The sequence below is a fragment of the Pantherophis guttatus genome, chromosome 2 (assembly GCF_059756535.1).
Source record: "Pantherophis guttatus breed Tessera chromosome 2, ASM5975653v1, whole genome shotgun sequence".
NCBI lineage: Eukaryota > Metazoa > Chordata > Lepidosauria > Squamata > Colubridae > Pantherophis > Pantherophis guttatus.
The window spans coordinates 293486022-293513692 of NC_142064.1; the positions used below are offsets into that span (position 1 = coordinate 293486022).

The 27671-nt window shown below is 55.7% G+C and overlaps 3 protein-coding genes across 9 annotated transcripts; 1 reads left to right on the plus strand and 2 right to left on the minus strand.

The window, feature by feature from the left end:
* Nucleotides 1-448: 448 nt before the first annotated feature.
* KIFC1 (kinesin family member C1) lies at nt 449-5982 on the minus strand. Of its 2 annotated transcripts, XM_087888190.1 has the most exons (16): nt 5701-5982; nt 5499-5613; nt 5327-5386; nt 5201-5242; nt 4869-5085; nt 4580-4778; nt 2858-3004; nt 2645-2773; nt 2313-2429; nt 2041-2214; nt 1677-1844; nt 1381-1519; nt 1124-1263; nt 904-977; nt 730-805; nt 449-630 (listed from the first exon to the last, which is right to left on the minus strand). In XM_087888190.1, exons 1-16 carry the CDS (start codon nt 5827-5829, stop codon nt 586-588), a joined length of 1971 nt encoding a protein of 656 aa, XP_087744316.1. In that variant the 5' UTR covers nt 5830-5982; the 3' UTR covers nt 449-585. The 2 variants fall into 2 exon arrangements, with proteins under 2 accessions (XP_087744316.1, XP_060546070.1); XM_060690087.2 differs by lacking the exon at nt 5201-5242.
* A 183-nt stretch (nt 5983-6165) lies between these two features.
* On the plus strand, nt 6166-13377 carry PHF1 (PHD finger protein 1). 4 transcript variants are annotated; one of them, XM_060690098.2, is made up of 15 exons: nt 6177-6737; nt 6839-6920; nt 7034-7129; nt 7214-7299; nt 7530-7678; nt 7919-8014; nt 8100-8168; nt 8864-8987; nt 9703-9770; nt 10876-10995; nt 11127-11271; nt 11376-11479; nt 11580-11639; nt 12449-12523; nt 12713-13164. In XM_060690098.2, the coding sequence occupies exons 1-15, from the start codon at nt 6513-6515 to the stop codon at nt 13011-13013; spliced, it is 1800 nt and encodes a 599-aa protein (XP_060546081.2). In that variant the 5' UTR covers nt 6177-6512; the 3' UTR covers nt 13014-13164. The 4 variants fall into 4 exon arrangements, with proteins under 4 accessions (XP_060546082.2, XP_060546081.2, XP_060546078.2 ...); XM_060690095.2 differs by having other exon boundaries at nt 6178-6737; nt 12710-13164; XM_060690099.2 differs by lacking the exon at nt 12449-12523 and having other exon boundaries at nt 6166-6737; nt 12710-13377.
* A 146-nt stretch (nt 13378-13523) lies between these two features.
* Nucleotides 13524-16015, minus strand: CUTA (cutA divalent cation tolerance homolog). Of its 3 annotated transcripts, none has more exons than XM_087888191.1 (6): nt 15933-16015; nt 14578-14768; nt 14423-14482; nt 14284-14329; nt 13767-13816; nt 13524-13675 (listed from the first exon to the last, which is right to left on the minus strand). In XM_087888191.1, exons 2-6 carry the CDS (start codon nt 14739-14741, stop codon nt 13573-13575), a joined length of 423 nt encoding a protein of 140 aa, XP_087744317.1. In that variant the 5' UTR covers nt 14742-14768; nt 15933-16015; the 3' UTR covers nt 13524-13572. The 3 variants fall into 3 exon arrangements, with proteins under 3 accessions (XP_087744317.1, XP_060546115.1, XP_060546112.1); XM_060690132.2 differs by lacking the exon at nt 15933-16015 and adding an exon at nt 15015-15205; XM_060690129.2 differs by lacking the exon at nt 15933-16015 and adding an exon at nt 14869-15006.
* Nucleotides 16016-27671: the final 11656 nt, after the last annotated feature.

The following is a 27671-nucleotide window of genomic DNA, read 5'->3' on the forward strand; positions in this document are numbered from 1 at the left end:
GAACGCCCGCGCCGGCAGGCACGTGGGCCCTTCCTCCCCCTCGGTCCCCGCCGCGATTGGGGCGCCGCCATCTTCCCGTACGGGGTAAGCGCTGCCGGCGTCTCCCGACACGTGACCGGATATTGCTATGAGAAGCGCGAAGGCCACGCCCCCCTGGGGGGCGAGCTTTTTTTCCTATTGCGGTTGCGCCCTCGGTTCCCTCCAAGCACCCGCGTGGTAGGTGGGAGAGGAAGAGGATTCAGGACGCGGGAAACGACGCCCCCGCCTGTCAACCGCATCCATCCACTGCGCATGCGCCTCCTCCTGCCTGTCCGTGCGAACCAAGACAATCTGGCGCTGGGCCGCTTCCGGGTTCCCCGCCATCGCCCCTCCCCTTCCGCCAGCTGGCAACCCCCCCAGGCTCATCGCCCCTCCCCCTCTGCCCACCGGAGACCCCAGGGAGGAAAGCTGAAATAAAACTTTTTTTTATTCAGAAAAAGTTACAAAGCTCACGAGAGACACACAAACACACAAAGCAGTAAAACGAGTAAAAAAAATAAAAAGGAAATAGGAAGACGCGTGGGGGAGGGGGGGGGAGACCGCCCCTCACTTCCGGTTGCTGGAGGCCGTGCCGATGACGCACTCGTTCACCTGCAAGGCAAAGGCGGTGGGGGTGACGTCAGCCGCTTTGCCCCTCCCTCCCCCTCCCCCCCCCGCATCCGCCCCCAGATCCCCCCCCCCCCCGCTTACTTTTCTAGCGAAGCGAAGGGAGTTCAGAGACTCGGCAAAGTTCTCCTCCAGCGGGGAGATGTTCACAAACATCAGCCTGGGGGAGAAGAGGGCAAAGCGGCCCCTGTGAGTTGGGGGTCCCAGGACAGCCCCCTCCCAGGCAGAGCCCCCCCACCACCCCCCACAGCCACTCACATTTTGGAGCTGCCGCCCAGCGAGTTCTGGAGCAGGTAGGTCAGCTTGCTGTTGCGATAAGGGATGTGGGCCTCCTGCAGAAAGGGGGGGGGGGCGGGAGTGGGGGTGGGGGGTCAGGCGTGATGCTCCTGGCCCAGCCGGGGCAGAGGAGGAGGAGGAGGAGGCAGGAGGGAGAGGACACCCCTCCCCCAGCCTTTCGTGTCAGAGGGGCCCCCGCTACCTTGTTGCTGAGGGCGGTGATGACCAGGCTGAGGGTGGAGAGGCTGGTGTTGATGGCCTGGGTCTCCTTCAGCCGCTCCCCCGTGGACAGAGACTTGTCCAGCCGCTCGCTGCCCGCCAGGTCCACTAAGCTTAGCACAGCTGCAGGACCAAGGAGAGCAGGTCAGGGCCCATCCATCTGAAGCGGGGCAGGGGGATGGGGCTCAACAAGGCCCGGGCCCTTTTGACATCTAACCCCCCCACTCAGCCCCCACTCACAGGAGGTGTGGAGCCCCCGCTTGGTGTTCGTGCCCTCCACACGGAGCTGGAAGAGGCTGTGGCTGCGGGAGGAGCGCTCGTTCAGGTTGGTCCTGGCCACGGAGCGATGGGCTTTGGCCGTCAGCAGCAGCCTCCAGACCTGGCAAGGGCAGGGGAAAGGAGGAAGGTGGGTGGGGGCAGGGGAAGGCTCCTGGGCCAGTCCCAGAAGCCTTGCTGGGGGGGGGGAGAAGAGGAGACAGAGCCCCAGGGAGCCCCCTTTTGAGGGGAGCGGGGAGGAGGGAGGTCCGGCACAGTACCTCCTCCTCGGAAGAGACGGGGATGCAGGAGAGGTTGGGGACGTGCAGTTCCTCTGTGACCTGGCTCACTCGTCGGATCTCCAGCTCCCCGTTCTGCTCTGGCCGCAACACCAAAAGATCCCGCAGCGACTCGTTGTAGATCTCCAGGAAGTTGGCTGTGAATTGGTACTGGAGGGGTGGCGGGGAGAGGGGAGAAAAGGCAGGGGTGGGGGAGAGTTAGCCCTCCCAGGGGAGGCAGGCCAGTTTCAGGGAATGGGGGGCTCAGCCAGGCCCAGAAAACACAGGGTTCATTTCTGATTTTGAATACCATTTACAAGGGTCCTGCATAATTCAGAGGGGGACTCCCCCTGGGCCCCTGCCTCACCTTCCACCCCTTGGCCTCCATGTCACGGGAGGCTGCGAAGATCTGTTGCACGGCCCGAGGAATCATGCCTGCCGTTTCGGGGCCCGGGTCATCAGGGCCCTCCATCGTGTATGTCTTGCCGCTGCCCGTTTGCCCATAGGCAAAAATGCAGACATGATACCCGTCTAAGGCTGACTGGCAGAGAAAAAGAAGAGCGCCCAGGAAGGTGAATGCCTGGCAAAGGGTGAGAGCGGTGCCCCCTGCCACCCACCAGGCGCCCCTCCGGCCCCCACCTGAACAAGCAGGGAGATTTCCTCAAAGACACTCTCCTGAGAACTGGACGGAGGGAACACCCGGTCAAAGCTGAAGTCGTAGGTGATGTCCTCCTTGCGCTCTCGACCAACGTGGGACTGCAGGGGGGGTGGGGGTGGGAAGGGAGGAAAAAAGGGGTCACTTTGTGAGAGATGCCCCCCCACCCCCGGCAAAGCTACTTATTCCTCCCCCTGGGCTCACCCCAAATGCATGCCTGCCTTCCTGCCTCCATTCCATTCCTCTCCGCACGGTGGGCCACAGGTCTCTTCCCCCTGTCCCTGTGCGTGTGTGTTGGGGAGGGGAGGGAAGGTACCTCTTCTGCCCTGGAGAGCACAAGGCCCTTGTTGTTGTCGGCTGGGAAGCGCAGGTGGCTGGCGGCCTTCTGAGCCTGCCTCTCGCTGGCCAGCAAGGGCCGCACTCGGCAGAAGACGCGGATGTTTCCCTGGAAGGCCAGAGCAAAGGTTGGGGGGGGGTCAGGCAGCCCCTCAGGACAGGGGCATCCCACCCCCACCGGCTGCGTTCCCACCTTCAGCTCCTGCAGCGTGTTGTGCAGGCAGCGTCGCTCCATCTCTCCCTGGTGCAGCTGCTCCTCCAGCAGCTCCAGCCGGGCCACCAGCCTCTCGTTCAGCTGCCGTTGCCCGGCCAGGCTCTCTTTGGCCAGCAGCAGCTCTTCCTGTACAGCAAGGAGGGAAGGGTCTATTGAGCCTCGTTTGCCTGCCACCCCCGCAGGCAGATTCAGCAGGCTGTCCCTCTCCCCAAAAGCTTTCCTGGCAAGCATCATTTGCATTGGCATCCTTCAGTCTCAAGAGACGACTGGTATCGTGCTCTGGAAAGGGGTCCTAAAACAGCATCTGGTGTGACTGAAAAGGCCAATTCGAGAGTGGCCATCAATCCCTTCCACACTAAGGGCAGATACATTCTGTCCCCTGCCCAGCCCCCAGATTTCGCTGGTTCCGGGACTGCCTCTTTGCCTCAGCCTGCCGAACAAGTGTCTCTTCGAATTGGAGAGGGCCATGCTGCATCTTTAGCCTCCAAGCTGAACGATCGGAGGTCAAGGTTTCCCAAGTATTAATGTCCATTCCCAGGGCCTTTAGGTCCCTCTTGCAGATATCCTTATATCGCAGCTGTGGTCTCCCTCTGAGGCGCTTTCCCTGCACTAATTCTCCATACAGGAGATTTTGGAATCCGACGATCAGCCATTCTCACGACATGCCCCAGCCAGCGTAGACATCGCTGTTTCAATAGTCTATACGTGCTAGAAATTCCAGCACGTTCCAAGACTGCGCTATTGGGAACTTTGTCCTGCCGGGTGATGTCAAGAATTTGTCGGAGACAGCGCATATGAAAGGTGTTCAACTTTCTCTCCTGCCGTGCGTAAAGGGTCCAAGACTCACTGCAGTCCAAGAGTGTGCTGATGACGCAGGCTCTATAGGCCTGGATCTTTGTATGCTCCGTCAGCTTCTTATATTATGTGATGGCCGCTTTACCAATACGTTTATTCAGCTCAGTATCTAAAGAGAGTGATCCAAAGAGAGCGCCTTCCTCCTGGCAAGGCAGAGGAAACAAAGGGGGACGCCTTCTCTGAGGCTTTGCCTTGGGGTGGGGGCGCTTTGCATAGCCAGCCTTGGCCAGAGGGAGGAAGACCCAGCTGTGTAACGGACCCTAACCCTAACCTCAACGAACCTGAGCCTGTTTACAGCATTACAAATGTCTGAAAGCTGCCACTTGAGAAGGCCAGAGGGAGGAAAGCAGCCTTGGCCAGTCTGGGAGTCGCCACCTTCTGGGTGAAAATGGTGCAACCCCCCCCCCCCCCCCCAAGATTTGCTTGGCCCAGGAGAGGCAGCGACCACAGAAGAGGCTCGGGCGGCAAAAGGAGGAGGACTGAGAGCTGGTTTGGGAAGGGGCAGACCCACATGCAGCATGTGCTCCCGCATCCCATTTCCCTCCACCTCCCTGCCTCAGTTATTGCTGCTTACTAGCGAAGGATTCAGTGAGCTGTGCGAATGAAAGTGCTTGTGCAAAATTTGGCTGTGTTGTGGTCAATAAAGCTGCAAACGGACACAGTTGTTTATTACTTCACTGAAAGGCACAGATGGGTGGAGAACTAACCCTAACCTACACAATCTCGAGACGCCCTAACTTTGCCACACATCAAGATGCTGTTCTCGTGCCTCGATGGGTGGCCAAGGGAAGCCGTGGTCAGGAAGCGAGCCAGGACCCTCCGAGAAGGCCCAGCCCCCCCTCTCACCTCTCTGGCCTTCAGCCGGACAGCCTGCTCCCGGCTGCCTTCCGTGACCTCCCGGTTGAGGGCCTCCAGCTGCCCGATCCTCTGGGCTTGGCTCTGGCACCTTTCTTCCAGCCGCTCTTCCTTCTCGAGCAGCTCGGACACTTTCTGGCCGCTCTCCCTGGCCTGGTCTCGGCAGACCTGCAGTTCCGAAGCCAGCAGACTGCAGAAGGCCATCGGGAGGGTTAAGACCAGCGCCTGAGCACCCGCAGCTCCCAGCCGCTGCCCTGGGCCGCAGGCACCTCTTCCTCACCTGGCCCGGCCGCTCAGCTCTCCGTTCCGGCCGGTGGCCTCCGTCAGCTCCTGCTGCAGCCCCCCCAGCTGGCTCTTCAGGGCCTCGTTCTCCCCCGCCAGCCCCTGGACCCTCTCCTTGTAGGCCCCCACCTTGGCCTGGAGGTCGCTGATCTGCCCCTTCAGGTCCCAGGGGGCTCGCTTCCGCTCCCTTCCGCCCACAGGGGCGGCCGGGGGTCCTGGGGGGGAGGGGAGGAAAAGCCCGGGTGAGGAGGGGGCTTAAGGGCTGCCCGAGGGGGCGCGTGTGTGGGTGGGTGGGTGGGGGGGGGAAGGGGTCGCTCAGGGCTGCCTTACCTGCCTTGGGAGGCGCCCCAAGAGCCGCCCGGCAGTTCAGCCCTGCGAGCAGAGCAGAGAGAGATTGAAGGGAGCCGCCAGGCTGGAGCCCCCCGACTGCCCCCCCCCAGCCCCGCCCATGCCCACCTGCGGAAGGGGCGGCCGGGAGGGCGGCGATGGTGGCCCTGGCCGAGGACCGGCGTCGTCCTGCGGGGGGGAAGAGAGAGAGGAGGGAGAGGAGGAGGGAGAGGAGCCGTTCGGAGGCGCCCAGAGGGAGAGGAAGAGGAAGAGGGACCCGGGGAAGCGGCTGCTGACTTACCGGAGACGCGCAGGAGGCCGCGGGGCGCCGCGGGGGCCGCTCGGGGCCGGGACCCTCCGGGGGCCGCACTCGCCGCCACCTTCGCTCCCGGGGCCGGCCCGGTGCGCGCCCGTTTCTGCGGGGAAGAGCGGGGGGGGGGTCAGAGGGCGCCCCGGGAGACCCCCTCCCACCCGCCCCGCGCGCGGCCCCACGCGAGGCTCACCTGGGGCTCCGGGGGCGCGTTCTCGTCCGCCGCGGCGGCGCGCTTCCCCCTCAAGCCCGGGCGGGGCAGCCGGGAGTCTCCGGGAGCCGCATTTGCGGCCAGGTGCTGCCGGGAAGCCGCCCGGTCCATCGCCAGAGGATCCGGCTTCACTGGCGCATCCCGCGAGGGCCCGATCGACGCCGCGCTCTGCACACGCTCAGAGGCACGGAAGACGGCGCTCGCCGCTCTCCCCGCCCGGGCAACGTCTGAGGGATTCGAACCGGCTCCCGTCGGGACGCGCGCGCCGGAGCCAATGGGCGGCCGGCGGCGCGCTCGTCCAGCCCCGGCAGGCGACCAATCGCGTGAGGGTGCCGCCGGCCAGCGCTCCCCCCCCCCGCCCCTTTGGAAGGCGGGGCCCGAGGGCTCCTGTGCGTGCACGCGCGCCCGTCCCGCCTGGAAGGAAGCCCCGCCCACCCCGCTCGGGCGCCAGGCAGGCCGGGACGGAGGGGCGGGGCCAGCCCGGGGGCGGGGCCGGAGGGCTCACCCAGGGCTCCGCCCCTCCCCCGACCGAAAGGGGCGGGACCGGCTGCGTTTGCTCGCACCGCAGGCAGCAGCCCCACCGGTGCAACTCGGGCGCCCTCCGCCCCCCTCCCGCCCCCCCCGTCTCTCTCCCTCCCGCCCCCGCGGGGACTCCGGAGGCCGCGCCCGGCCGGCCCGAAGGTCGCGTAAGGGCGCCGGCGGGGCTCCGGGGCTGCTCCGACGGCTGCGTCACTGGCGCGGGGGCCTCCCGCCAGCGGCCCTCCCGGCAGCTCTTGGGCGCAGGAGGCGATGTGATGGCGAGCGAGCCCCCCGCCGCCGCCGCCGCCGCCGCCCCCCGCGGCACCCGCAGCAGCGCCCGCCTGACCTCCGGCCCCTGGAAGCGCCCGGCCCGGCCCGCCGCCGCCTCCCCCCCGCCCGGCCCCGGCGCCGCCCCCGCCGGCTGGCCCCGCTTCTGGGAAGGGCAGGACGTGCTGGCGCGCTGGACCGACGGGCTGCTCTACCTGGGCACCATCAAGAAGGTCAGCCGCCCCCCCCCTCCGGCCCTGCGGGGAGGCGGACCGGTCACTGCCCCGGCCGGACCCCGCTGACCTGACCCTCCGCCCCCCCCCCCCCGCCGCAGGTGGACGCCCTCCGGCAGGTGTGCCTGGTGCAGTTCGAGGACGACTCCCAGTTCCTGGTCCTGTGGAAGGACATTAACCCGGGTTGGTGCTGCTCTCCCCACCCCAAAGGGGCTCCTCTCCCGGCTGGGGGAAAAGGGGGGGAAGAAGGGCTGCCCCCCCCCACCAGGCGCCCGGTGACCCCTTTCCCTCCGCAGCTGCCGTCCCGGGTGAGCAGCCCTCCTGCAGCGTCTGCCGCTCCGAGGCCTCCAGCCCCGAGAATCGCCTGGTCAGGTGCGACAAGTGCAGCCACGGTGAGTGCCACGGGGGTCGGGGGAGCAGCGGGGGTGTGGGTGGGAGGCTTCAGGCCCCCCTTTAACCCCGGTGCCCTCCTGCAGCCTACCACCAGGAATGCCACCTGCCCCGCGTGCTCAGCGACGCCGCCTGGACGTGCCGGCAATGTGTCTTTGCTGTGGCCACCAAGGTGAGGGGTGGTCGACTGGGTGCTCCCGTGCCCCCCCCAGGGAACGGCCCTCCTTGGACCGGCTGGCCTCGGGGTCTCCCTTCTCCCTGGCAGAGACGGGAGGCCTGGCCTGGTGCCCCACATGCCCCTGCCCTGCTCTCGGGGAGGGGGCTCAATCTCAGTCCTCCCTGCCCCCCACCTTAGCCTGGCCTTCCCCCAGGCACCTCCCGCTGTCCTCTCTCCCCCTGCAGCGCGGGGGGGCCCTGAAGAAGGGGCCCTACGCCAAGGCCATGCTGGGCATGAAGCTGGTGCTGCCCTACCAGCTGAAGTCCCTCGACTGGGATACCGAGCACCTGACCAACCGGCAGCAGTGCTACTGCTACTGCGGAGGCCCCGGCGAGTGAGTGCGTGCCCTGGCGGGGGGTGGGGTGGGGTGGGCCATAGGGGCAGGGTGGCTGCCCTGCCTGGAAGTGGGGGAGGAGACGGCCTGGTCGATCCAGGAAGGCTCAGTGGAAGAGGGATGGGGGGGGCTCCGGTGAGGGAGTGCCCTGGCCTGGAGGCTGGTTGCAAAGCCAGGAGGGGAGGACTGAGGCCCCCATGCCGTAGTCCGACCCTCCTCCTTTCCCTCCTGCCGGCCCAGGTGGAACCTCAAAATGCTGCAGTGCTGCCGCTGTGGGCAGTGGTTCCACGAGGCCTGCACCCAGTGTCTCAGCAAGCCCCTCCTCTACGGGGACAGGTGAGCCCCTGACCCAGGAGATGCGGGGAGGGGGGGGCAATAGGGGGCCTGACCAGCCACCGCTAACCTCTTGAGCCCTGGGCAGGTTCTACGTCTTTGAATGCTGCGTCTGCACTCTGGGCCCTGAGAGCGTCCGGCGCCTGGCCCTGCGTTGGTGAGTCTGGGTGGGGCAGCTGGTGGAGAGGGGCTGCTCGGCTGAGCTGAGGTCAGGGAAGCCCCTGGCCCTTCCCCCCCGGCAGCATTGGAGCCCCCCAGCAAAAGAGGTGGGGGTCCCCAACTCCGGCACTGGTGGCTGCTCTGCTTCGGTCCAAGGTGAGGCCTGGAGGTGGGGTGTGTGTGTGTCTGGCCTTGTCCCAGGGGGCTTTGGGGGGCTCTGGGGCTTCAGGGTTTGCATTCGTGTAGATGCTCCCCAGATGCCGCTTCACTGGCTGAGCCTTCCGCTGCCCTCGGTTGCCTCCTTTGTAATCAAAGGCTGCCTGTGCAGGGCCCGGTTTTTCGGGGTCCGGAGCCACAGGAAGCTGTCCTCCTCCCCGGCCAGCAGAGGGCGCTCCCCTCTGGTGGCCGGAGTGGGGGGGGGCTGCTTGTTCTGGCTTTGGAGCCTGACGGAGGCGGCCAATTTGGGGCTGCCATTTTTGAAGGAAGCCCACGAAGCCCGAGCTGGCTCAGTCTCTGTGTGAAATTGAGGCTGGGCCCTGACCCAAGTGGGGCTCCTGCTCCGCAAAGGAGTTTTAAATCCGGGGGTGGGGTGTCCCAGAGGGCAGCCCCACAAGCCCTTCAACCCCTTGCCGAGGGAGCTGGTGCGGGCTTGGGCAGGCGGGTGTCTCTTACCCAGGTTTTGACGCCTTTTAGGGTGGACGTGGCCCACCTCATCCTGTACCACCTGAGCATTTGTTGCAAGAAGAAATATTTCGATTTTGAGCGAGAAATCCTGCCTTTCGCCAGCGAGAACTGGGACAGCCTCCTGCTGGGAGAGGTCAGAGCAGGGCCTGGCGGGGGGGGCACATGGGGGGATCCCTCCTGCCTGCCTGCTTTGCGTCGTGGTGGAGTGGACACACAGCAGGTCACCCCGGGCTCCTGCCTCTTTTGAAGAACCCGGAGCGTTCCTCTGTGCTCGTGGCCATTATGTGAAGGGCTAAATGGGGGGGCACTTGGAGCCACTGAGGAGCAGGTTGGTGCTGCTAGCTACCCCTGCCCCAAATGAGGTCCCAGGCCTGGGGTCTTTGGATCCCTGAATCCCTGTGGGAAAACTCGGTGCAGCTCTAGAGGCAGCCAGCAGTCTGCCTCTAGAGTCCACTGGGAAGTGGACGTTCGTGGCATAAGCACAGGTGCCTATAGACCCCCCCTTCAATCCCCAGTGACCTTTAACCCCAGCGGCCACTGCCTTGGAAGGAGGGATTTCACGTATAGCATAGATCCACCCTAGGGACCACAGCCGGGTCTGGGAAGAGTGTAGCCTTATGGGCGAGGTTGTCCCCCTTGGCTGGCCGTGCTCTTTCAGTTGGTTCCACAAGGCCTCGATCCTGGGAGGAAGGTTAGCCATCCTCCCAGGAAGGGAGGCCATCGTCTTCTGGGCCCCTCAGCTAAACTGGACCCTTTTCTTTGGCCTGGCAATGGGTCCCTTTGGGGGGAAAGGCTGTGTTGCGCATTGGCTGTTGTTCATTGTCCTTGTCCTCCTTGGCCTCCTGCAGCTCTCCGAGACACCCAAAGGAGAAAGGTACAACCAGCTGCTGAGTGCCCTGACCAGCCACAAGGACAGGTAGGCCTTGCTCGGGACTGTCAGGCGCAAACAATCGGACCAGGGGTGAAATCTACTTACCTTCCCTACCAGTTCGGAAGTGCATGCGCCATGCGCGTTACATGCGCCACGTACCCTCTGTGCACACGCAAACCCTTCTGTGTATGCGCAGAGGGTAAAAAACAGGTTACTTCCTGGTTCAAACCAGGAAGTAACAACAGGCGGGTGGGCAGAGCCTCGTACTGCTGCCGCTACCTCTGAACCACCTGCCACCATCGCTACCGGTTCGGCCGAACCTGTAGCATTTCACCTCTGAACCAGACCCACAAGTGTAGAATTGAGCTGCTGCACTTCGTTGCTCTCTGCCTGTTTACAGGGATCTTCCCAGATTAGTGAAATCACCTGGGAAAGGCCCATAAGACTCCAAGGCACTGGAAGGGAATCTGATCTTGTGTTTGCGTAGACTCCAGGCTAGTTCCCTGTTTGACACTCCCCCCCACTCCCCGACTGGGAAGGTTGTTCCCCAACAGGGCCGACTCTCCTGGGTCAGGCGAAGGTCCCGTGTTTGCACCACATCCTAAGACAGCTCCCCTTTGGAGGTTCAGCCTGATGTACAAGCTCAGCCCGTTTGGTTCCATTCAAATTTTGTTCTGTGGTTTGAGCCCCAAAATGGGCAGCTCATCTGTGCAAATTAATCCATTTCTGCATCTGGTCATATTTGGTCTAAATTTAGGGGGCTTAAGAGAAACAGCTGCTTGCTGAATTTAAGGGAGTTTAGGGTTTCAGGATCTCGCGGGAGCCTCAGGTTGAGCCAATTCAGAAACCAAGTGGGGGTGAACGCAGAAAACGAGGTCGTTTCAGTGAAGGTTGTCAGAAAGGTGGAGGGCGAGGGCAGCCGGTGGGTTTCTAACCCCACAGGTGGAAAGTGCCCCTCCCCCACGGGAGCTCCTAGGTCTAGTTTAAACCTGTTACTGCAGTGGGCTGTGTCCTGTCAATCAAAGCGCATCGCTGGCCTTGTATCACTGACTGAATGGGTGTGGGGGCTGCAGCCCCGATGGGCGGCCTGGGTTGCAGGAAGGAGCTGTACTGGCGCAGCCCCCCATCCCTCCTCTCCTCTGCCCCACAGATTCATTTCCGGGAAGGAAATCAAGAAGCGGAAGGGGCTCTTCGGTCTGCACCTGCGAGTCCCACCCCCCGCCCCCCAAGCCCCAGAGTGCCCCGGGCCACCCCTCCTCTCCGAGAGCAGGTGAGAAGGAGCCCTCTCTGCCCCACTGGCCTCCCCAGCTGTGGGCCTGGGGAGAGAAGGAAGCTGCCCCCCCCGGCTCCTTCCCCCCGGCCCCCCCTCCGTGCTGCACAGATAAGGAGGGCCCCTTACAGCTTGCTTTCAGGGCAGGGCAGGCGTGGGTCGGGACCGCAGCCCAGGAGGGACAGGTGCCATCGCCCGAAGGCTCCAGGGGCAGCCTTGAGCACGGAGCAGCGCAGCACCAGGGAGAGGGAGCGGCTGGGCAGGGCCCTCACTCAGGTAAGCGGGCGGAGGGGGGGGAGGGGATGGCGGGAGAGAGCCACCAGGGAGGAGGGGCTCCATGCTGGTCCCCCCAGCGGCCCTTCAATGCTCCTTTCACACAGGAGCTGGTGCAGAGCCCCATCAGCCCTAACCAGAACTACGGCGGCTACGGCGGCACCTGCAGCACATACAACTTCCGCCGCACTGATGCCCGCTGCCAGGACAGGTGAGACTGTGGCCAGGGGGCACAGAGGGCGGGGCCAGTTCACCAGGCCGGCTCCCTCTTGATGCTCTGCTCTGCTCTCCCTCCTCCCCGCCCCCCACAGCGCTCCGATCCGGATGTTCGCCTCCTTCCATCCCTCGGCCAACACCGCAGGGACCTTGAGGTGAGCAGGGCAGCACAGAGGGCCGTGTGGGTCCCCACAGCATCCCCCTGGGGCCAGGATGGTGGATCCCAATGGGGAGGGGGGCTTCTGGCCTAGATAGGCATCCGGTGTGCCTGCTTCCCACGGCTGGTGCTTCCAGGCAAGCTGAGGCTCTGCGTTGGGCCCCTGCTACAGTGGCAGGACGTGGTCTGGCAGCCCCCCCCCCGATGATTCTTCATGGGCTGCTCCGACAGACGGCCGGCAGTCAGCCTCTCTCCCCAAGGGCTGCTGTCAAGGGGCACTGCAGGGCAAAGACCTGCCCATTGACGGAAACTAAGGCTGGGCAGGAGCCTTAACGGGCTAGGGGTGCGTGGGGGGCTTTCAGAGCAAAGCCCTTGTCACGGGGCCACCTTTGCCCCCAAAGCAGGAGCTCCTCCTCTGCAGAAATGGGGTGCAAAAGGACTGGTTTTCCCCCAAGGGTGCAAGCAGCCCTTCCTTTGCACCCGTGAGCGTAGGGCCCGAGGTTGCCTGGGGCCCCTTCCCTTGCAGGCCCCCTTTGCGAGGGGCCCAATCCCAATATTGGCTCCCTCTCTGGAGAGGCCCTCGAAGGAGACCCTCCCCAGGATCAGTGCTTCTGCAGAAGCACCACCCGGAGTTGGGGGCCGTCCCGGAAGTCAAAGAGAAGTCCCGGCACGCTGGCGGTCCCTTCCACCGGCTTCTTCCCCAAGTCCGGTCACAGGACCCGCACCCCACACCTGGGCAGGAAGGTCCCCAAAGCAGCTGGGGTGCCCACCGCCACTTGCTCCGGTCCTGGTAATGCCACCATGCAGGGTACTGAATGTCTGTGGAGCTGGGCCGCCCGTGTTCTGGATAGGATGCACCCCAACGGCTGACGGGGCTCTGAGGTACACCCCAGGACAGAGATCAGCCAGACCCCTACCCCCCTTTTCCTTCTCTTCCAGGATGGGAAGCCTCCACAGAGGGGCCCTCTGGGACGGCTCTGTCCGGGGGGGGGCGGGAGGGGGAACGGGACACCACTGGACATTGGTGGTGGGAGGGGCTGGCACTAACCACTCCCTCTTCTCTTGCAGCAGAAGCGGTGAGCCCCCCCTTGACCCTTGTGTGGCAGCCACCCCCGCCGCAGAGCAGCAGAGTCCGGAGCGCCCTGCCCCTGCCTTCCTGCCCTGCGCGACGCCTCCCCTCAAACGCCGAGCCGTGCCCCCTCCCCCTCCCCCCGCCATGCCCTCCTCCCTCTGCGCCCCAGCCAGCAGCAGCTACTTTGGGGCGATGGGCCGGCTGGCGCGGGGGGAGGCCGTCCGCATCCTGGCCCGGCGCATCGCCATGGACGGCACCGTCCAGTACCTGGTGGAGTGGGACGGGCGGGGCATGTTTTAGGCTGCCTGCTGGCTAAAGAGTGAGACTCCACCTGGAGCCACAAGGACCCCCACCCCCGATTTCCACAGAAGGAAGGGCAGCTGGGGACCTGGGAAAGGGACCCTGGCTGGAGGGCCCCGCCACCTTGCCGCCTGCGCTCTCCCACCCCTCCTAGCCCCCCTGTGGAGCGAAGCCCGAGTTCGTTTATTTTTGTACTGTTTCTGAGTAAAGTTTTTAGGGAGACGGCCGAGAGGGGCAGGGCACGGCTTCCCGGGGGGCTGCCTGCCTCCCCCCCCATTGCTGACTTGGTTCAAGATGCTGCTGCCGCTCCCCTCGCCTCCCCTCCCGTTCACAGCCAGAGGCTGAATAAAGAGCTTCAGTGAGACTCGGCTGCCGCAATTTCTTCCACGGTGGGGCCCCAGCCATGGGACTGCAGCTGCCGAGGGGGATCCGGGCAGCCCCCCCCGCTCCACACAACCCCCAAGACGCAAGGAGGCCCCAGGGGCCCCCAGGACAATTGCAGACAGAAACGAGAGCCTGAAACGCCCTGGGGCTTTATTGTGGACACAGTAAGGGCCCCTCACTCCGGGGCCACGGCCTCTTCCACCCATCGCAAGTACGGGGGGTTTCCCTGCTGGATGGGGACGGAGATCACCTCGGCCACTTCGTAGGGGTGCACCGACCTGCAAGCCAAAGTGGGGAGGGGGGGTTGATGTAGACATTGAATGTTGCCCCCCCCAATCTGCCAGAGGGGAGGGGGGGACTCTGCCTTACCGGACATACTCTGCCAGCGCTGAGACTCTGGAGCTGCGTGTTTTGATCATCTGTGGGGGAATAGAGAGACCGGCCGTGAGGGAGCCCCAAATCTGCAGGCAGGGCTCTGAATCTGGCAGGAGGAGAAAAGCCTGCTCCCCCCTTGGAGCCCCCTCCCCAATTCCTCAGCCAAACTCTCCCTTCTGCTGCAGGTGCCACATGCAAACCCTGGCACACTGGGCTCACCGAGTTGGGGTTTCAAGCCCCCTTGGGTGGGCAACGGGGCGTCCAATGGATGGGGGGGAGGGAATCAGGACACGGATCAACTCGGTCGCTGGCCACGGGGGGGGGGGGAGTGCAGGGCCCAAGTGAAAAGGGGCACCTTCCACAACCCCCGCAGAAGGTCCCGGGGGGGGGGGCCTCAGTGTTGCAACCCCCACAGGGCTGGGGGTGCAAGGCTGCCCACCCTTCACCGGATGGGTGAAGGCGGCTCTTCCCATGGGGGGGGGAAGGCGGAGCCCTCTGTCCCCCTCCTCACCAGCAGCACCTCGGCGTCCTCCTCGACGGCGTCCTTCCACCGGTAGCTGCAAGAGACGCGGAGGGGGGAGCTGAGGCCGGGACGCCGCCGCCGCCCCCCCCGAACCCGCCCTCCAAGCAGCCCCCCACGGGAGACTCACATGGAGGTGACGTGGGGCAGGACGTTCACGCAGGCCGCCAGCCGCCGCTCCACCAGGGCCCTGCGGACAGCAACCATCAGGACCGGCCCCCGCCAGCAGACCCGTCCCCCCTCGGCCCTTCCCCCCCCCCGGTGCCCCCGCCCCGCCCCGCCCACCTGGCGATGTCCTTGGCCACCGTCTCGTTGGGGCAGGTGACGAAGGCGGCCGAGAGGAGGGCCGCCGTCGCCGCCGGAGAAGAAGGGGGCTCGGCCGCCATGGAGGCGGAGGAGGAGGAGGCGGAGAAGAGGCGACCGGAGAGCCGCTGCAGCGCCGGCACCATCAGCAGCGCCAGCAGCAGCGCCGCCACCTGCGGGGAGGAAGAGACCCAACCGCTAAGCCTTCCGACGGCAGCAACCCCAGCCCCCCCCCACAGCCCCCCCCACCCACCCACGCAGCGCGGCCCTCACCCCGCAGGCGCCCACGGGCAAAGGCAGCCGGGAGGGGGCGCCCCTCTGGCCGGGCATCGATGCGCCCCCCCACGCACCCCTCCCCGACGGAGACCCCCCCGCGCCCGCCTCTCCCCCCGCCGGGGCTGCTCCGGAGGCTCCGCTACCTGCTTCCTGTCGCGTCCGCCGCTCGGCCCGACGGGGCCCCGCCCCCGCCACGAGGTTGCGCCGTCAGGCGGAAGTGCGGCCGGTGCAGCGCCCGAGGGAGGCTGTGGGGGGGGGAGGTCCAGGGGGCGCCAACCTGCCCTCGGACCCCCCCTCCCCCTTACTTAGCCCCCCCCTCCCTGCCCTCCCTCCCGCGCCGAGGGGGCCCCGTGGGGGTCGGACTCCGGTCGCTGCCTCTGCTTTGTTCGTCCGGTGCAACCATTGAAATAAAGCAAGAACCACGTTTGTGTCGCGAAGTCCCCCCACGCCCCCCCCCCCCAATCAGCTCCATGCCCCCCCGCCCTGCCCCAAGGCTTCCCCGGTGCCAAATCTCCTCCTGCCGCCCATCCCTCTGGGCAACCGGCGGCCCTGGAGGCTGAAGTGAGCCGCGTTTGAAGGGGGGGTCCTGAATGAGACCCTCCCCCAACAGACTCGCCCTTCCGATGCAGCCGGCAGGCCCGTGGCTCCTTTGGGTCAAGGCCTCGGGGGCTGTTGGGGGGGGGGCTCGCTAGTCTGGATGGGGCTGTTAGCTGGGAGTCTGAGCTTCCCTTAACCCTAACCCCGTTTGCAGGCTCTCCTCTGGGTTGGGGGGAAGCTTCTGGGGCTGGGCTGGGGGAGAGGTCCCTCCCCCCGACCTTTCGGCTTCTGGCCTTGGGGCTGCCCCCGTCTCCTTGGCCCCCAGCACCTTCTGGGAGCAATAAGGCCACCCCCACCCCACCCCAAACCTCTGGGCCAGGGACCCTTGTCCTGGTCAGACCTTCTGTTTCTCCTCTGTGCTCAGGAGTGGCTGGCGGAGGCTGCCCTGACCCTGGGGCTCTCCCCTCCCTGAAGAGGCCAGGCAGGTGCCCCCCCCCCCACTCCCTCCGTGGAGCAAAACGTACCTGGGGTTCCTTGGCCTATCTATTTATTTCTCTGTCTAGGAAATGTATATACCGCCACCAATCTCAGGAATGTGATTCTGGGCAGGCAAAACAAAGCAACAAAAACTCAAATAACCATTGAAAACAGTAAGACAGCTCCCCCTGTGGAGGGGGGGGGTCTCTTGGGAGGGCCTGGATACCCCACCTTCATTCCTAGAGCGGTTGCCTTGAGGGCCAACTGGGTCTCGGGTCCCAGGTTAATGTATTGCCGTTTGTTGACTTGATACCTTAACCACTTAGACCCAACTGGCTCTGTTTTATCTGTTTTTAAGGATTTTGTTTTGTGTTGTATGCTGTCCAGAGTCTGTTGGAGTTGAACGGCTATAATGCATTTTAATAATAATAATAATTTATTATTATTATTATTATTATTATTATTATTATTATGATGATGATGATGATGATGATGATGATGTTTGATGGTGTTACAGATATCATTGCAGGATGGAAGCCGCCTTCTGCAATTGACTAATGGAGAATTTGTCAATGCCAGTGGTGTCCAAGTGGTGCTCCAGTTGTTTTGGGACTGCACCCAAGGCGCCTGTGACTATTGGTACTGCCCTTGCTTGCCTTTGCCACAGTTGTTCTATTTCTATTTGTAGGACTTTGTATTTCGTTATCTTCTCCAATTCTTTCTCTTCTCTTCTCTTCTGCTGTCTCCAGGCACTGCCACAACCACTATCCAGACTTTTTTGTCTTTGTTATCGACAACTTTTAAATCTGGGGTGTTATGTGGCAGGTGCTAAGATGCTAAAAGATGCTAAGAGTTTGGAAAAACTGCCGAGAAGAGCAACTAAGAGGATCAAAGGCCCGGAGAGAAAAACATAGAACGATTGCAGGAACTGGGTATGGCTGGTCTAGAGAAAAGAAGGAATAGAGGGGACATGATAGCGGTATTCCGGGGTATTTGAGGGGCAGCCCCAAAGAAGAAAGGGCTGTGTGTGTGTGTGTCAACCGATTCTCCAAGGCACCAGAAGGCAAGATGAGAAGCAAATGGATGGAAACCAATCAAGGAGAGAAGCAACTTAGAACCAAGGCGAAACTTCCTGACAGTGAAGCCAAGTAAGCAGTGGAACGGCTTCCTTCCAGAAGTTGCAGGTGCTTCATCACACACACACACACACACACACACACACACACACACACACACACACAATGATTGGTTGCTGTGGTGTAAAAGGGGAGTTTCCCTTTTTCCCCGCCTTTTTTTCTTCTGGGTGTTCCGTATGCTGTCTGATTTACCTCATGATATTCCTGTGCTCCTGATTCTCTTGTGTTTTTCCTTTCTGGATGATGTTGAATGTTACATATATATATTGTTTTATACATACATACATACATACATACATACATACATACATACATACATCAGACAGCATGGAGAAGAAAAAAGGTGGGGAAAAAGGGAAACTTCCCTTTTACAACACATCAATTTACCAGAGCGCAGATTGCCTCACGCAAGAGCCAACAGCCCCCTCCAACCATTCGACTACAGCTGCGTGTTCTGCTTCATTGCACACTTTAGTCTTCCGGCTACTAAATTGAATGTCTTAACAACCTCCAAGTTCCCTTCCAAGTCTGTTGTTCTGTTATCCTGTTAAAATGATTCTGGAAAACTGCAAGAGAAGGAAGGCCAATTTGGATGGATTACAAGGAGGCATTCGACTCCCTGCCACATGACTGGATAATCAAGTGACTAGAAATAACAGGAGTCAGTAGAAACAGAATCAGAAGCTTTGTGCAAAAACCAGCGTTACAATGGAAGACACGGTTTGTTGTCAATGGTGAGAGACTGGGAGAGGTTTAATATCAAGAGAGGAATATTTCAAGGAGATTCTCTATCATCTCTACTGTCACGTTCCGGCGTCCTGCGTAAGAAAAGCCAGCAATGCAGGTTGATGTTAGAATTGTATATCTGGAAACGGGTCTGCGCACTTTCCGCCGTGTTCTTAAGACCCTCCTATTCTCCAGCAAGCCGGCCTGGCCTAATTTTCTCCCCTGTTTTAAAATTCTTTTAAATCGAAATTTTAATCTGTTTTAAATTATTGGGATTTTTAATTGTCTCAGGCTAAATTATTTAATCTGGTTTTAATTATGTTTCTAACTTTTGTATCTATGTATTTTATTTTGTGCCTGTTCACCGCCCTGAGTCCTTCGGGAGTAGGGCGGTATATAAATTTAATAAAAACAAAACAAAACAAAACAAAAGCGACCATCCAAAAGGAATGAACGTTTGTGCTACCCACCCCTTATATTGTGCTCCACCTCCCCTTTGCCACTGTTTGTCATTGCACTGTTTCCTCTGTCAACAATACTGAATAACTCAGGCTATCCAACATCAAAAGAATCCACCAGGCTATCCAGCCTCCTTTACATGGGAAGATGTATGGAAAAACGCCACCTGAAATATAATCACTGCTCAACACTCTCCACATATACAGCCAAGATATTGCAATGGAGTTTGGATGGGGCGAACGTGCCACACTCTCCATCAAACAGGGAAAAATACTGAAAATGGAAGGAATCCAAGATGTCCCATGAAAATAACATTTTCGTGGATGAAGATGATTACTACAAATACTTCAAGCTCACAACATCAAGCACATTGAAGTCAGGAAGAAGATTAGAGAAAAAGATTCAAAAGATTGAAGTCTTTTGATGTATTCACCTCTCATCTTTTTCCTGACTTCAGTGTGCTTGATGTTGTGAGCTTGAAGGATACCTATTGAGTCCAAACTCAACGGAGGAAATACCATCAAGGCAAACAACACCTGGGCAATTCCGGTCATCAGATACACAGCTGGAATAGTGGACTGGACTTAAACAGAACTAAAAGCCATGGATAGGAAGACCCGAAAAATAATGACAAGAAATCATGTCCTTCATCCTTGCAGAGATACTAACAGACTCTATCTATGTTGCAAGTATATCAGATGGTTGAAGAAGAAAAAAATTCTTTGGAAGAATATCTGAAGGACAGTGAAGAAGATGCAATCAAATTAGTATGGTAGGAAGGTCTATTGGAGTGACCAAACTGTCCTACAAGAAAATGAACAGAAAAAAGGCACGGGAAGAGAAAGCATTGCATGTTGCTGCTGTTGTTGTTAGTTGCAAAGTCATGTCCGATCCATCGCGACCCCATGGACAACGTTCCTCTAGGCCTTCCTGTCCTCTACCATCCTCTGGAGTCCATTTAAGCTCATGCCTACTGCTCCAGTGATTCCATCCAGCCACCTTATTCTCTGTCGTCCCTTTCGTCTTTTGCCCTCAATCGTTCCCAGCATTAGGCTCTTCTCCAGGGAGTCCTTCCTTCTCATTAGGTGGTCAAAGTATTTGAGTTTCACCATCAGATCTGGCCTTCTAAAGAGCAGTCAGGGTTGATCTCCTCTAGGACTGACTGGTTTGATCGCCTTGCAGTCCAAGGGACTTGCAGGAGTCTTCTCCAGCACCAGAGTTCAAAGGCCTCAATTCTTTGGTGCTCAGCCTTTCTTATGGTCCAACTTTCACAGCCGTACATGGCAACTGAGAAAACCATAGCCTTGACTATACGCACTTTTGTGGGCAGGGAGATGACTGCTTTTTAAGTAAGCTATCTAGATTTACCATAGCTTTCCTCCCCAGGAGCAAGCGTCTTTTAATTTCTTGGCTGCAGTCCCCATCTACTGTGATCTTGGAGCCCAGGAAAATAAAATCTGTTACTACCTCCATTTTTCCCCATCTATTTGGCAGGAATTGAGAGGGCTGGATGCCATGATCTTAGTTTTCTTAATGTTGAGTTTCAAGCCAACTTTTGCACTCTCCTTCTTCACCAGCATCAAGAGGCTCTTTGGTTCCTCTTCACTTTCTGCCATTAAAGTGGTGTCAGCTACATATCTGAGGTTGTTGATATTTCTCCTGGCAATCTTAACTCCGACTTTTGATTCATCTAACTCCGCCTTTCTCATGATGTGCTCTGCATATAAGTTAAATAGGCAGGGCGACAATATACAGCCTTGCTGGACTCTTTTTCCAATTTTGAACCAATCAGTGGTTCTGTGTCCAATTCTCACTGTTGCTTCTTGACCCGCATATAGGTTTCTCAAGAGACAAATAAGATGGTCTGGTACTCCCATCTCTTTAAGAACTTGCCACAATTTGTTGTGATCCACACAAACAAAGGTTTTAGCATAGTCAATGAAGCAGAAGTAGATGTTTTTCTGGAACTCCCTAGTTTTCTCCATGATCCAGTGTATGTTAGCAATTTGATCTTTAGTTCCTCTGCCTCTTGGAAATCCTGCTTATACTTCTGGTAGTTCTCGATCTGCATACTACTGGAGCCTAGCTTGTAGGATTTTAAGCATAACTTTACTAGCATGTGAAATGAGTGCAATGGTGCGATAGATTGAACATTCTTTGGCATTGCCTTTCTTTGGAATTGGAATGTAAATTGAGCTTTTCCAATCCTGTGGCCACTCTTGAGTTTTCCAAATTTGCTGGCAAATTGAGTGTAGCACTTTTACTGCATCGTCTTTTAAGATTTTGAATAGCTCAGCTGGAATACTGTCTCCTCCACTAGCTTTGTTGTTGCTCAGATTTCCTAAGGCCCATTTGAGTTCACATTTCAGGATGTCTGGCTTGAGGTCAGTGACCACCCCATCGTGGTTATCAGGGATGTTAAGCTTGTATAGTTTTCCTGTATAATTTTGCCCTCTCTTCTTAATCTCTTCTGCCTCTGTTAGATCCCTGCCATTTTGGTCCTTCATCATGCCCATCTTTGCATGAGACGTTCCCTTCATATCTCCAATTTTCTTGAAGAGATTTCTGGTCCTCCCTATTCTATTGTTTTCTTCTATTTCTTTGCACTGTTCATTTAAGAAGGCATTCTTATCTCTTCTAGCTATTCTCTGGAATTCTGCATTCAGTTGGGTGTATCTTTCTCTTTCTCCCTTGCCTTTCGCTTCCCTCCTTTCCTCAGCTATTTGCAAAGCTTTCTTTTTCTTTGGGATGGTTTTAGCTGCTACCTTTTGTACAATGTTGAGAACCTCCATCCATAGTTCTTCAGGCACTCTGTCTATAAAATCTAATTCCTTAAATCTATTTGTCACCTCTACTGTATATTCATCAGGGATATGATTTAGTTCATACCTGAGTGGCCTAGTGCTTTTCCCTACTTTCTTCAATTTAAGCCTAAATTTTGCATGGAGAAACTCATGATCTGAACCACAGTCAGATCCTGGTCTTGTTTTTACTGACTGGATAGAGCTGTGATGGCGAACTATGGCATGCGTGCCACAGATGGCATGCGTAGCCATATCAGTCGGTATGCGAGCTCAGCTCTGGTGTGCATGTGTGCGCCAGCCAGCTGATTTTTGGGGCTTCTGGACTCACCAGAAGTAGAGAAACAGGCTGTTTCCTGCCTCCGGAGGGCCTCGGGGTGGTGGTGGTGGGGAAGGCCCATTTTTTGCTGTCGCCAACCTCCAGAGCCTCTCTAGGAGTCTGGGGAGGGCAAAAACGCCCTTCTCCACCCCCCCGGAGGTCCCCCAGAGGTCCCCCGGAGGCCAGAAATGGCCCATTTGCCAACTTCCTGTGGGACCGGAAGGGCTGTTTTTTGCTGTCCCCAGCCTCCGGAGCCTCTCTAGGAGTCTGGCGAGGGTGAAAACGGCCTTCCCCACCACCCCCGGAGGTCCTCCGGAGGCCGAAAACAGCCCGTTTGCCAACTTCCAGTCCCACCAAATAGCAAATGGGTCATTTTCGCCCTCCCCAGACTCCTAGAGATTTTTTGGAGGCTGCGGACAGCAAAAAACAGGCCTTCTGGTCCCACTGGAAGTTGGCAAACGGGGTGTTTCTGGCCTCCAGGAGGGGTGGGGAAGGCCATTTTCGACCTCCCTAGACTCCTAGAAAGGCTCTGGAGCCAGATGAGAGAGAAAAGCAGGCCTACTGGGCCATTGCGTGCCAGGAGCGTGGGGAGCATGGGGGGGGGGTCGCGTGCACATGCATGGGGGTGGGGCGCATAGAATTATGGGTGTGTGCATGTGCATGCATGATCCCTCCCCACCCACCCCTCCTGGCACGTGATGGCAGAAAGGTTAGCCATCACTGGTATAGAGCTTCTCCATCTTTGGCTACAGAGCACATAGTCAGTCTGATTTCTGTGTTGACCGTCTGGTGATGTCCATGTGTAGAGTCGCCTCTTGGGTTGTTGGAAAAGAGTGTTTGCTATGACCATCGTATTCTCTTGACAAAATTCTATCAGCCTGTGCCCTGCTTCATTTTGTACTCCAAGGCCGAACTTGCCTGTTATTCCGGTTATTGTTTGGCTTCCTACTTTAGCATTCCAATCCCCCATGATGATAAGGACGTCATTTTTTGGTGTTAATTCTATAAGGTGCTGTAGGGCTTCACAGAACCGGTCAATTTCATCCTCTTCAGCACCAGTGGTTGGGGCATAGACTTGGATTCGAACTGAGATAATTCTGTCAATTTGAGGATTGTATCCCAGTATTGCTTTTCCTGCTCTTTTATTGATTATAAAGGCTACTCCATTTCTTCTGAGGGATTTTTGCCCTTAGTACCGTGTTTCCCCGAAAATAAGACACTGTCTTAATATTTTTTTGAACTCCAAAATGAGCGCTTGGCCTTATTTTTGGGGAGGTCTTATTATTTTGGGGCACGTAAGATGGGGCTCCTCTTGCCGTCTTACCTGATTTCCAGCTCTGCATTTAAATATTTTCAGGGAGGGCTTATTTTCAGGGGGAGGCTTATTTTAGCGCATGCACTCAAAAGCCCGATTGGGCTTATTATCAGGGGATGTCCTATTTTCGGGAAAACAGAGTAGTATACCTGATGGTCATCTGAATTAAATTCACCCATTCCTGTCCATTTTAGTTTGCTGATTCTTAAGATGTCGATGTTCAGTCTTGTCATCTCTTCTTTGACCACGTCCAGCTTGCCTTGATTCATGGATCTGACATTTCAGGTTCCTATGGAGAAAAAATCTTTACAGCTTCGGACTTTCCTTTCACCACCAGATGCATCCACAGCTGAGCATCCTTTCGGCTTTGGCCCAGTCGCTTCACTCTTTCTGGTGCTACTAGTACTAGCCCTCTGCTCTTTCTTCCCCAGTAGCATATTGGACACCTTCCGACCTGAGGGGCTCATATTCCGGCGTCATATCTTTTTGCCTTTTGGTACTGTCCATGGGATTTTCATGGCAAAGATACTGGAGTGGGTTGCCATTTCCTCCTCCAGTGGATCACGTTTTGTCAGAGCTCTCTGCTATGCACGGCATAGCTCGTAGTTTCATTGAGCTACACAAAGCCCTTCCCCATGACAAGGCAGTAATCCATGGAGGGGAGCATTGCATGCCAGCATATTCAAAAAATAGGAGGCAAAACAGATAATAGCGAGACCTGCCAATGGCTAAGTGCAGCAAAGTTGAAGAAGGAGACGGAGTGGCTAATTATGGCTGCACAAGACCAAACTTTGAGAACAAATGCATACAAAGCCAGAACTTTGCCAGCAACAGATAGCAAGTGCAAAGGTAAAGCTTCTCTGCAAGGAAGCTAAAGAAACAGTGGGTCACCTGGTAAACTGCTGCAATAAGATCACCCAGATCGACTGCAAGCAACAGCGTGATAGCAACAATGGTGCATTGGAAGATCTGCAAGAAATATCATTTGCCTACAAGCAAGAACTGATGGGGCCACAAAATAGAGAAAGTCATAGAAAACGAAGAAGTTAAATTGCTCTGGGAGTTTAGAAGTCAAACAGACAGGCACCTGCCACATAACAGCCCAGACTTAACAGTTGCCGATAAGAAGGACAAAAAAGTCTGGATAGTGGATGCGGTCATGGCAGTACCTGGAGACAGCAGAAGAGAAGAGAAAGAACTGGAGAAGATCGCAACATGCAAAGACCTGCAAATAGAAATAGAACGACTGGTAAAAGAAAGCAAAGACAGGACCAATAGTGATAGGCGCCTTGGGTGCAATCCCAAAACAGCTGGAGCAGCACTATAGGCATTGACAAATTCGCCATCAGTCAATTGCAAACGGTGGTTTAACTCGGAACAGCTTCCATCCTGCAATGATATCTGTGACAGCATCAAACACTCACATCTGCCTATCCCAGGTCCTTGGGGAGGAGTGACTAGGCAGACAAAAATGCTAAATCCAGTCTAAACATCTGGCTGGCTATGTGACCTATAGAAACTGAAACTCCCAAGTAGTCTTCAGGGGCAGCCCCTGACACGGCCCTCTGCAACAATCCAAATGGGAAGTGACGAAGGGCCTGAGGGAGAATGAAGAGGCTCTCTTCGTCCAGAGGAACCTTGCAAAAGCCAGCTACTCTTTGGGGGAAAAATTGTGGGTCACAAAGGAGGCACCAATCTTTAATCAGTCTGCACAAGGAAGTCTGCACCACCCCAGTCAGATCCAAGAGTGGCTGGTCCCTGGAGGCAGATTTTCTGTGCCCACAGCCACCCCGTCTTGGTGGGGCCAAGCTTGAATTAAATAACAGAAACACAGAGACCTTGAAAGAGACCTTGGAGGTCTTTGTAGTCCAACCCCTTGCTTAATTAAGCAGGAGACCCTAACTCATTTCAGATAAATGAGTATTCAATATTTTTTTGAAAACCTCCAGGGGTGGGGCACCTACAACTCCCGGAGGCAAGTTGTTCCACTGATTAATTGTTCTCACTGTCAGGAAATTTCTCATTAGCTCTAGGTCAGTTCTCTTCTTGATTCTCCCATCCATTGCTTCTAGATTTTTCTTCAGGTGCTTTGAAAAATAGATTGATCCCCTCTTCTTCTGACAAATCGTACTCAACGAACAGAACAGAATAACAGAGTTGGAGTTACACTAGACATATCCAGTTTCTGCAATCATTCTTCATATGTTTTACTCTTGAGTCCCCTCTTCTCTGCACTCTTTCTAGAGTCTCCGCATCTTTTTTACATCGTGGCAACCAAAATTGGATGCCATATTCCAAGTGTGGCCTTACCAAGGCATTATAAAGTGGTACTAACACTTCACGTGAGCTTGATTCTATCCCTCTGTTGATGCAGCCTAGAACTGTGTTGGCTTTTTTGGCAGCTGTTGCACACGGCTGGCTCATATTTGAATGGTTGTCCACTAGACTCCAAGATCTACTACTACTACTATTAAGTGAGTACTACTATTGAGTGGTACTACTACTATTACTACTATTGAGTTACTACTATTGAGTGAGGTACTACATATACTGTACCTGTGCATTTTGTTTTTCTTGCCTAAATGTAGAACCTGACTTTTTTCACTGTTGAATTTCATTTTATTAGATAGCACCCAATGTTCAAGTCTGTCAAGATCCTTCTGTACTTTAAACCTATCTTCCAGAGTGTTGGCTATGCCTGCCTGCTAACTAGGTATTGTCTACAAATTTGATGAGTTCCCCATCTATCCCTTCTCCAAGTCATTGATGAAGATGTTGAAGAGCCCTGGGCCTAAAACAGAGCCCTGGGATACTCCACTGCATACTTCCCTCCGTGTAGAGGCAGTCCCACTGAAGACTACACGTTGGTCAGCCAGTTACGAATCCATCTGGTGGTGATGCTGTCTAACCCACATTTTTCTATTTTATCTAGTAGTAGGTTATGGTTATCAAAAGCCTTACTGAAGTCCAAGTAAATTATATCAACAGCATTCCTCTGGTCCACTAATTTTGTCACTTTGTCAAAGAATGCAATAAGATTAGTCTGGCATAATCTTGACAAACCCATGCTGGCTTTTGGTTATTACTTGGTTTGCTTCTAGGTGTTCGCTGATTCATTGCTTGATTATCTTTTCCGGAATCTTCCCTGGTATTGAGGTCAGGCTGATAGGTCTGTAGTTTCCTGGATCTATCTTTTTTCCTTTTTTGAAGATGGGAACTGCATCAGCTCTTTTCCAGTCCTCTGGCACTTCCCCGGTGCTCCAGGATCTTTGAAAGATATAGTTTAGTGGTTCTGAGATCTCGTCTTCCAGTTCCTTCAGAACCTTGGGGTGTAATCCATCCGGTCCTGGTGATTTGAACTTGTCTAGGGTAGACAAGTGTTCACTTACCATTTTCCTCCATATTTTAACTTGTATAATACCGTATTTTTCGGAGTATAAGACGCACCGGAGTATAAGACGCACCTAACTTTTTTGGTTGTTTTTTTTTAAAGTTTTTTTTATTTTTTAGACAAACACACATACAAACATACAATGTATTTTCTTTGAACAGAGTATTTGGCTGGTTCACAAATTTAAACAATGTTTAGTCATTTCAATTAAATTTACAATTTCTATATTTCCTTTTTGCCATATTTATTCCTCATCTATTTTTTTAAAAAAAACAATATTACCCTTCATCCTCTAATCTTAATCAAATTCAATTTTTCCCTTCTATATTATATCCCTTCCCATTGTCATCTATTTTTATATCCATCCTCACATTGGTTAATTATGTAATATTACAGTTGTTTAATACAAATTCAACATTTTTATATAAATCAATTAGTTATATAACTATATTTTTTGTATATTAATCAATATGAACATGAATATTCCAATTATTTCCATGCAATCCAGTTCCTTACAAATCAATTAATTATATTTATCGATAATAATAAACCAAATAATTTTCCCCATATATTCCTACAAACCACAACTTAACCATTTCTGCTTTCAACACAATATACAGTAGTATCTCAATTATTACAATTCCCTAGTTAAATAGAGCTTTCCCCTTATGTTACTCATTTTCACATCTTAAACATTCCCAATAACCCAAAGTTTTGCCCATATAGAAAAATATTTCTATTATTATTAATTTCATTTTTACAATCATGATTTCCCATTTATTTCTTACTACTATTCATATTTCAATTCTAAATATGTATAACATCTTTCTCTTTCATTTCTTTTTCTTTTTCTCCCTTCCCATTTTTCTTTTTGCCTTTTTTCTTTTGTGTTTTAAAATCTTGAACTCTCCTCTTTTGCTCTAAATTTCCCATTGTTTGCACCTACCTTTTTTGGTGAGGAAAAAGAAATCTTTCTCTGCCTCATTTTGCCACGATGCAGCAAAGAGCCTGCTTTACTTTCAGTTTTGTTTTTCAGCATAGCTAGGGGAAAAAAAATCTACTCCAGCACTCTTTACAGCAAGCAGCAGAGCCCTGCGCAAAACAGCTGAGAGCAAATCAGCTGAGAGTTGGGAGGCTGATATAATCAACTTGTCCTAATTAACCTATGCTGAAGCTGAAAGGAGCTGTTTTTTCTTGCTGTTTGCTTGCAAGGAGGTAACTGCTGTGAGGGACAGACCAAAGGGTGGGGGCCAGTGGGTGGGCAGGGCTACATTCAGTGTATAAGACGCACCTAAATTTTCACTCCCTTTTGGGGGGTAAAAAGGTGCGTTTTATACTCTGAAAAATACGGTAAACTGTTTTTTGTGGTGCTGTTTTTGATAGGTTGAACTGTTTTTTCCCTTTGTATAAAGACAGATGCAAAAAATGAGTTAAATAGTTCTGCTTTCTCCCTGTTGCTTGTCACCTTCTTGCCACTTTCTCCCAGCAATGGGCCAATTGTTTCCTTCTTGTTTTTAACATGTTGGAAGAAGCTTTTTTTTGTTATTTTTTGTCGCAAGCCTTTGTAAGCCTTAGCTTTTCTCACTTCATCTTTACAGGCTCGGGCTATTTGTTGATATTCTGCCTTAGTTATGTGCCC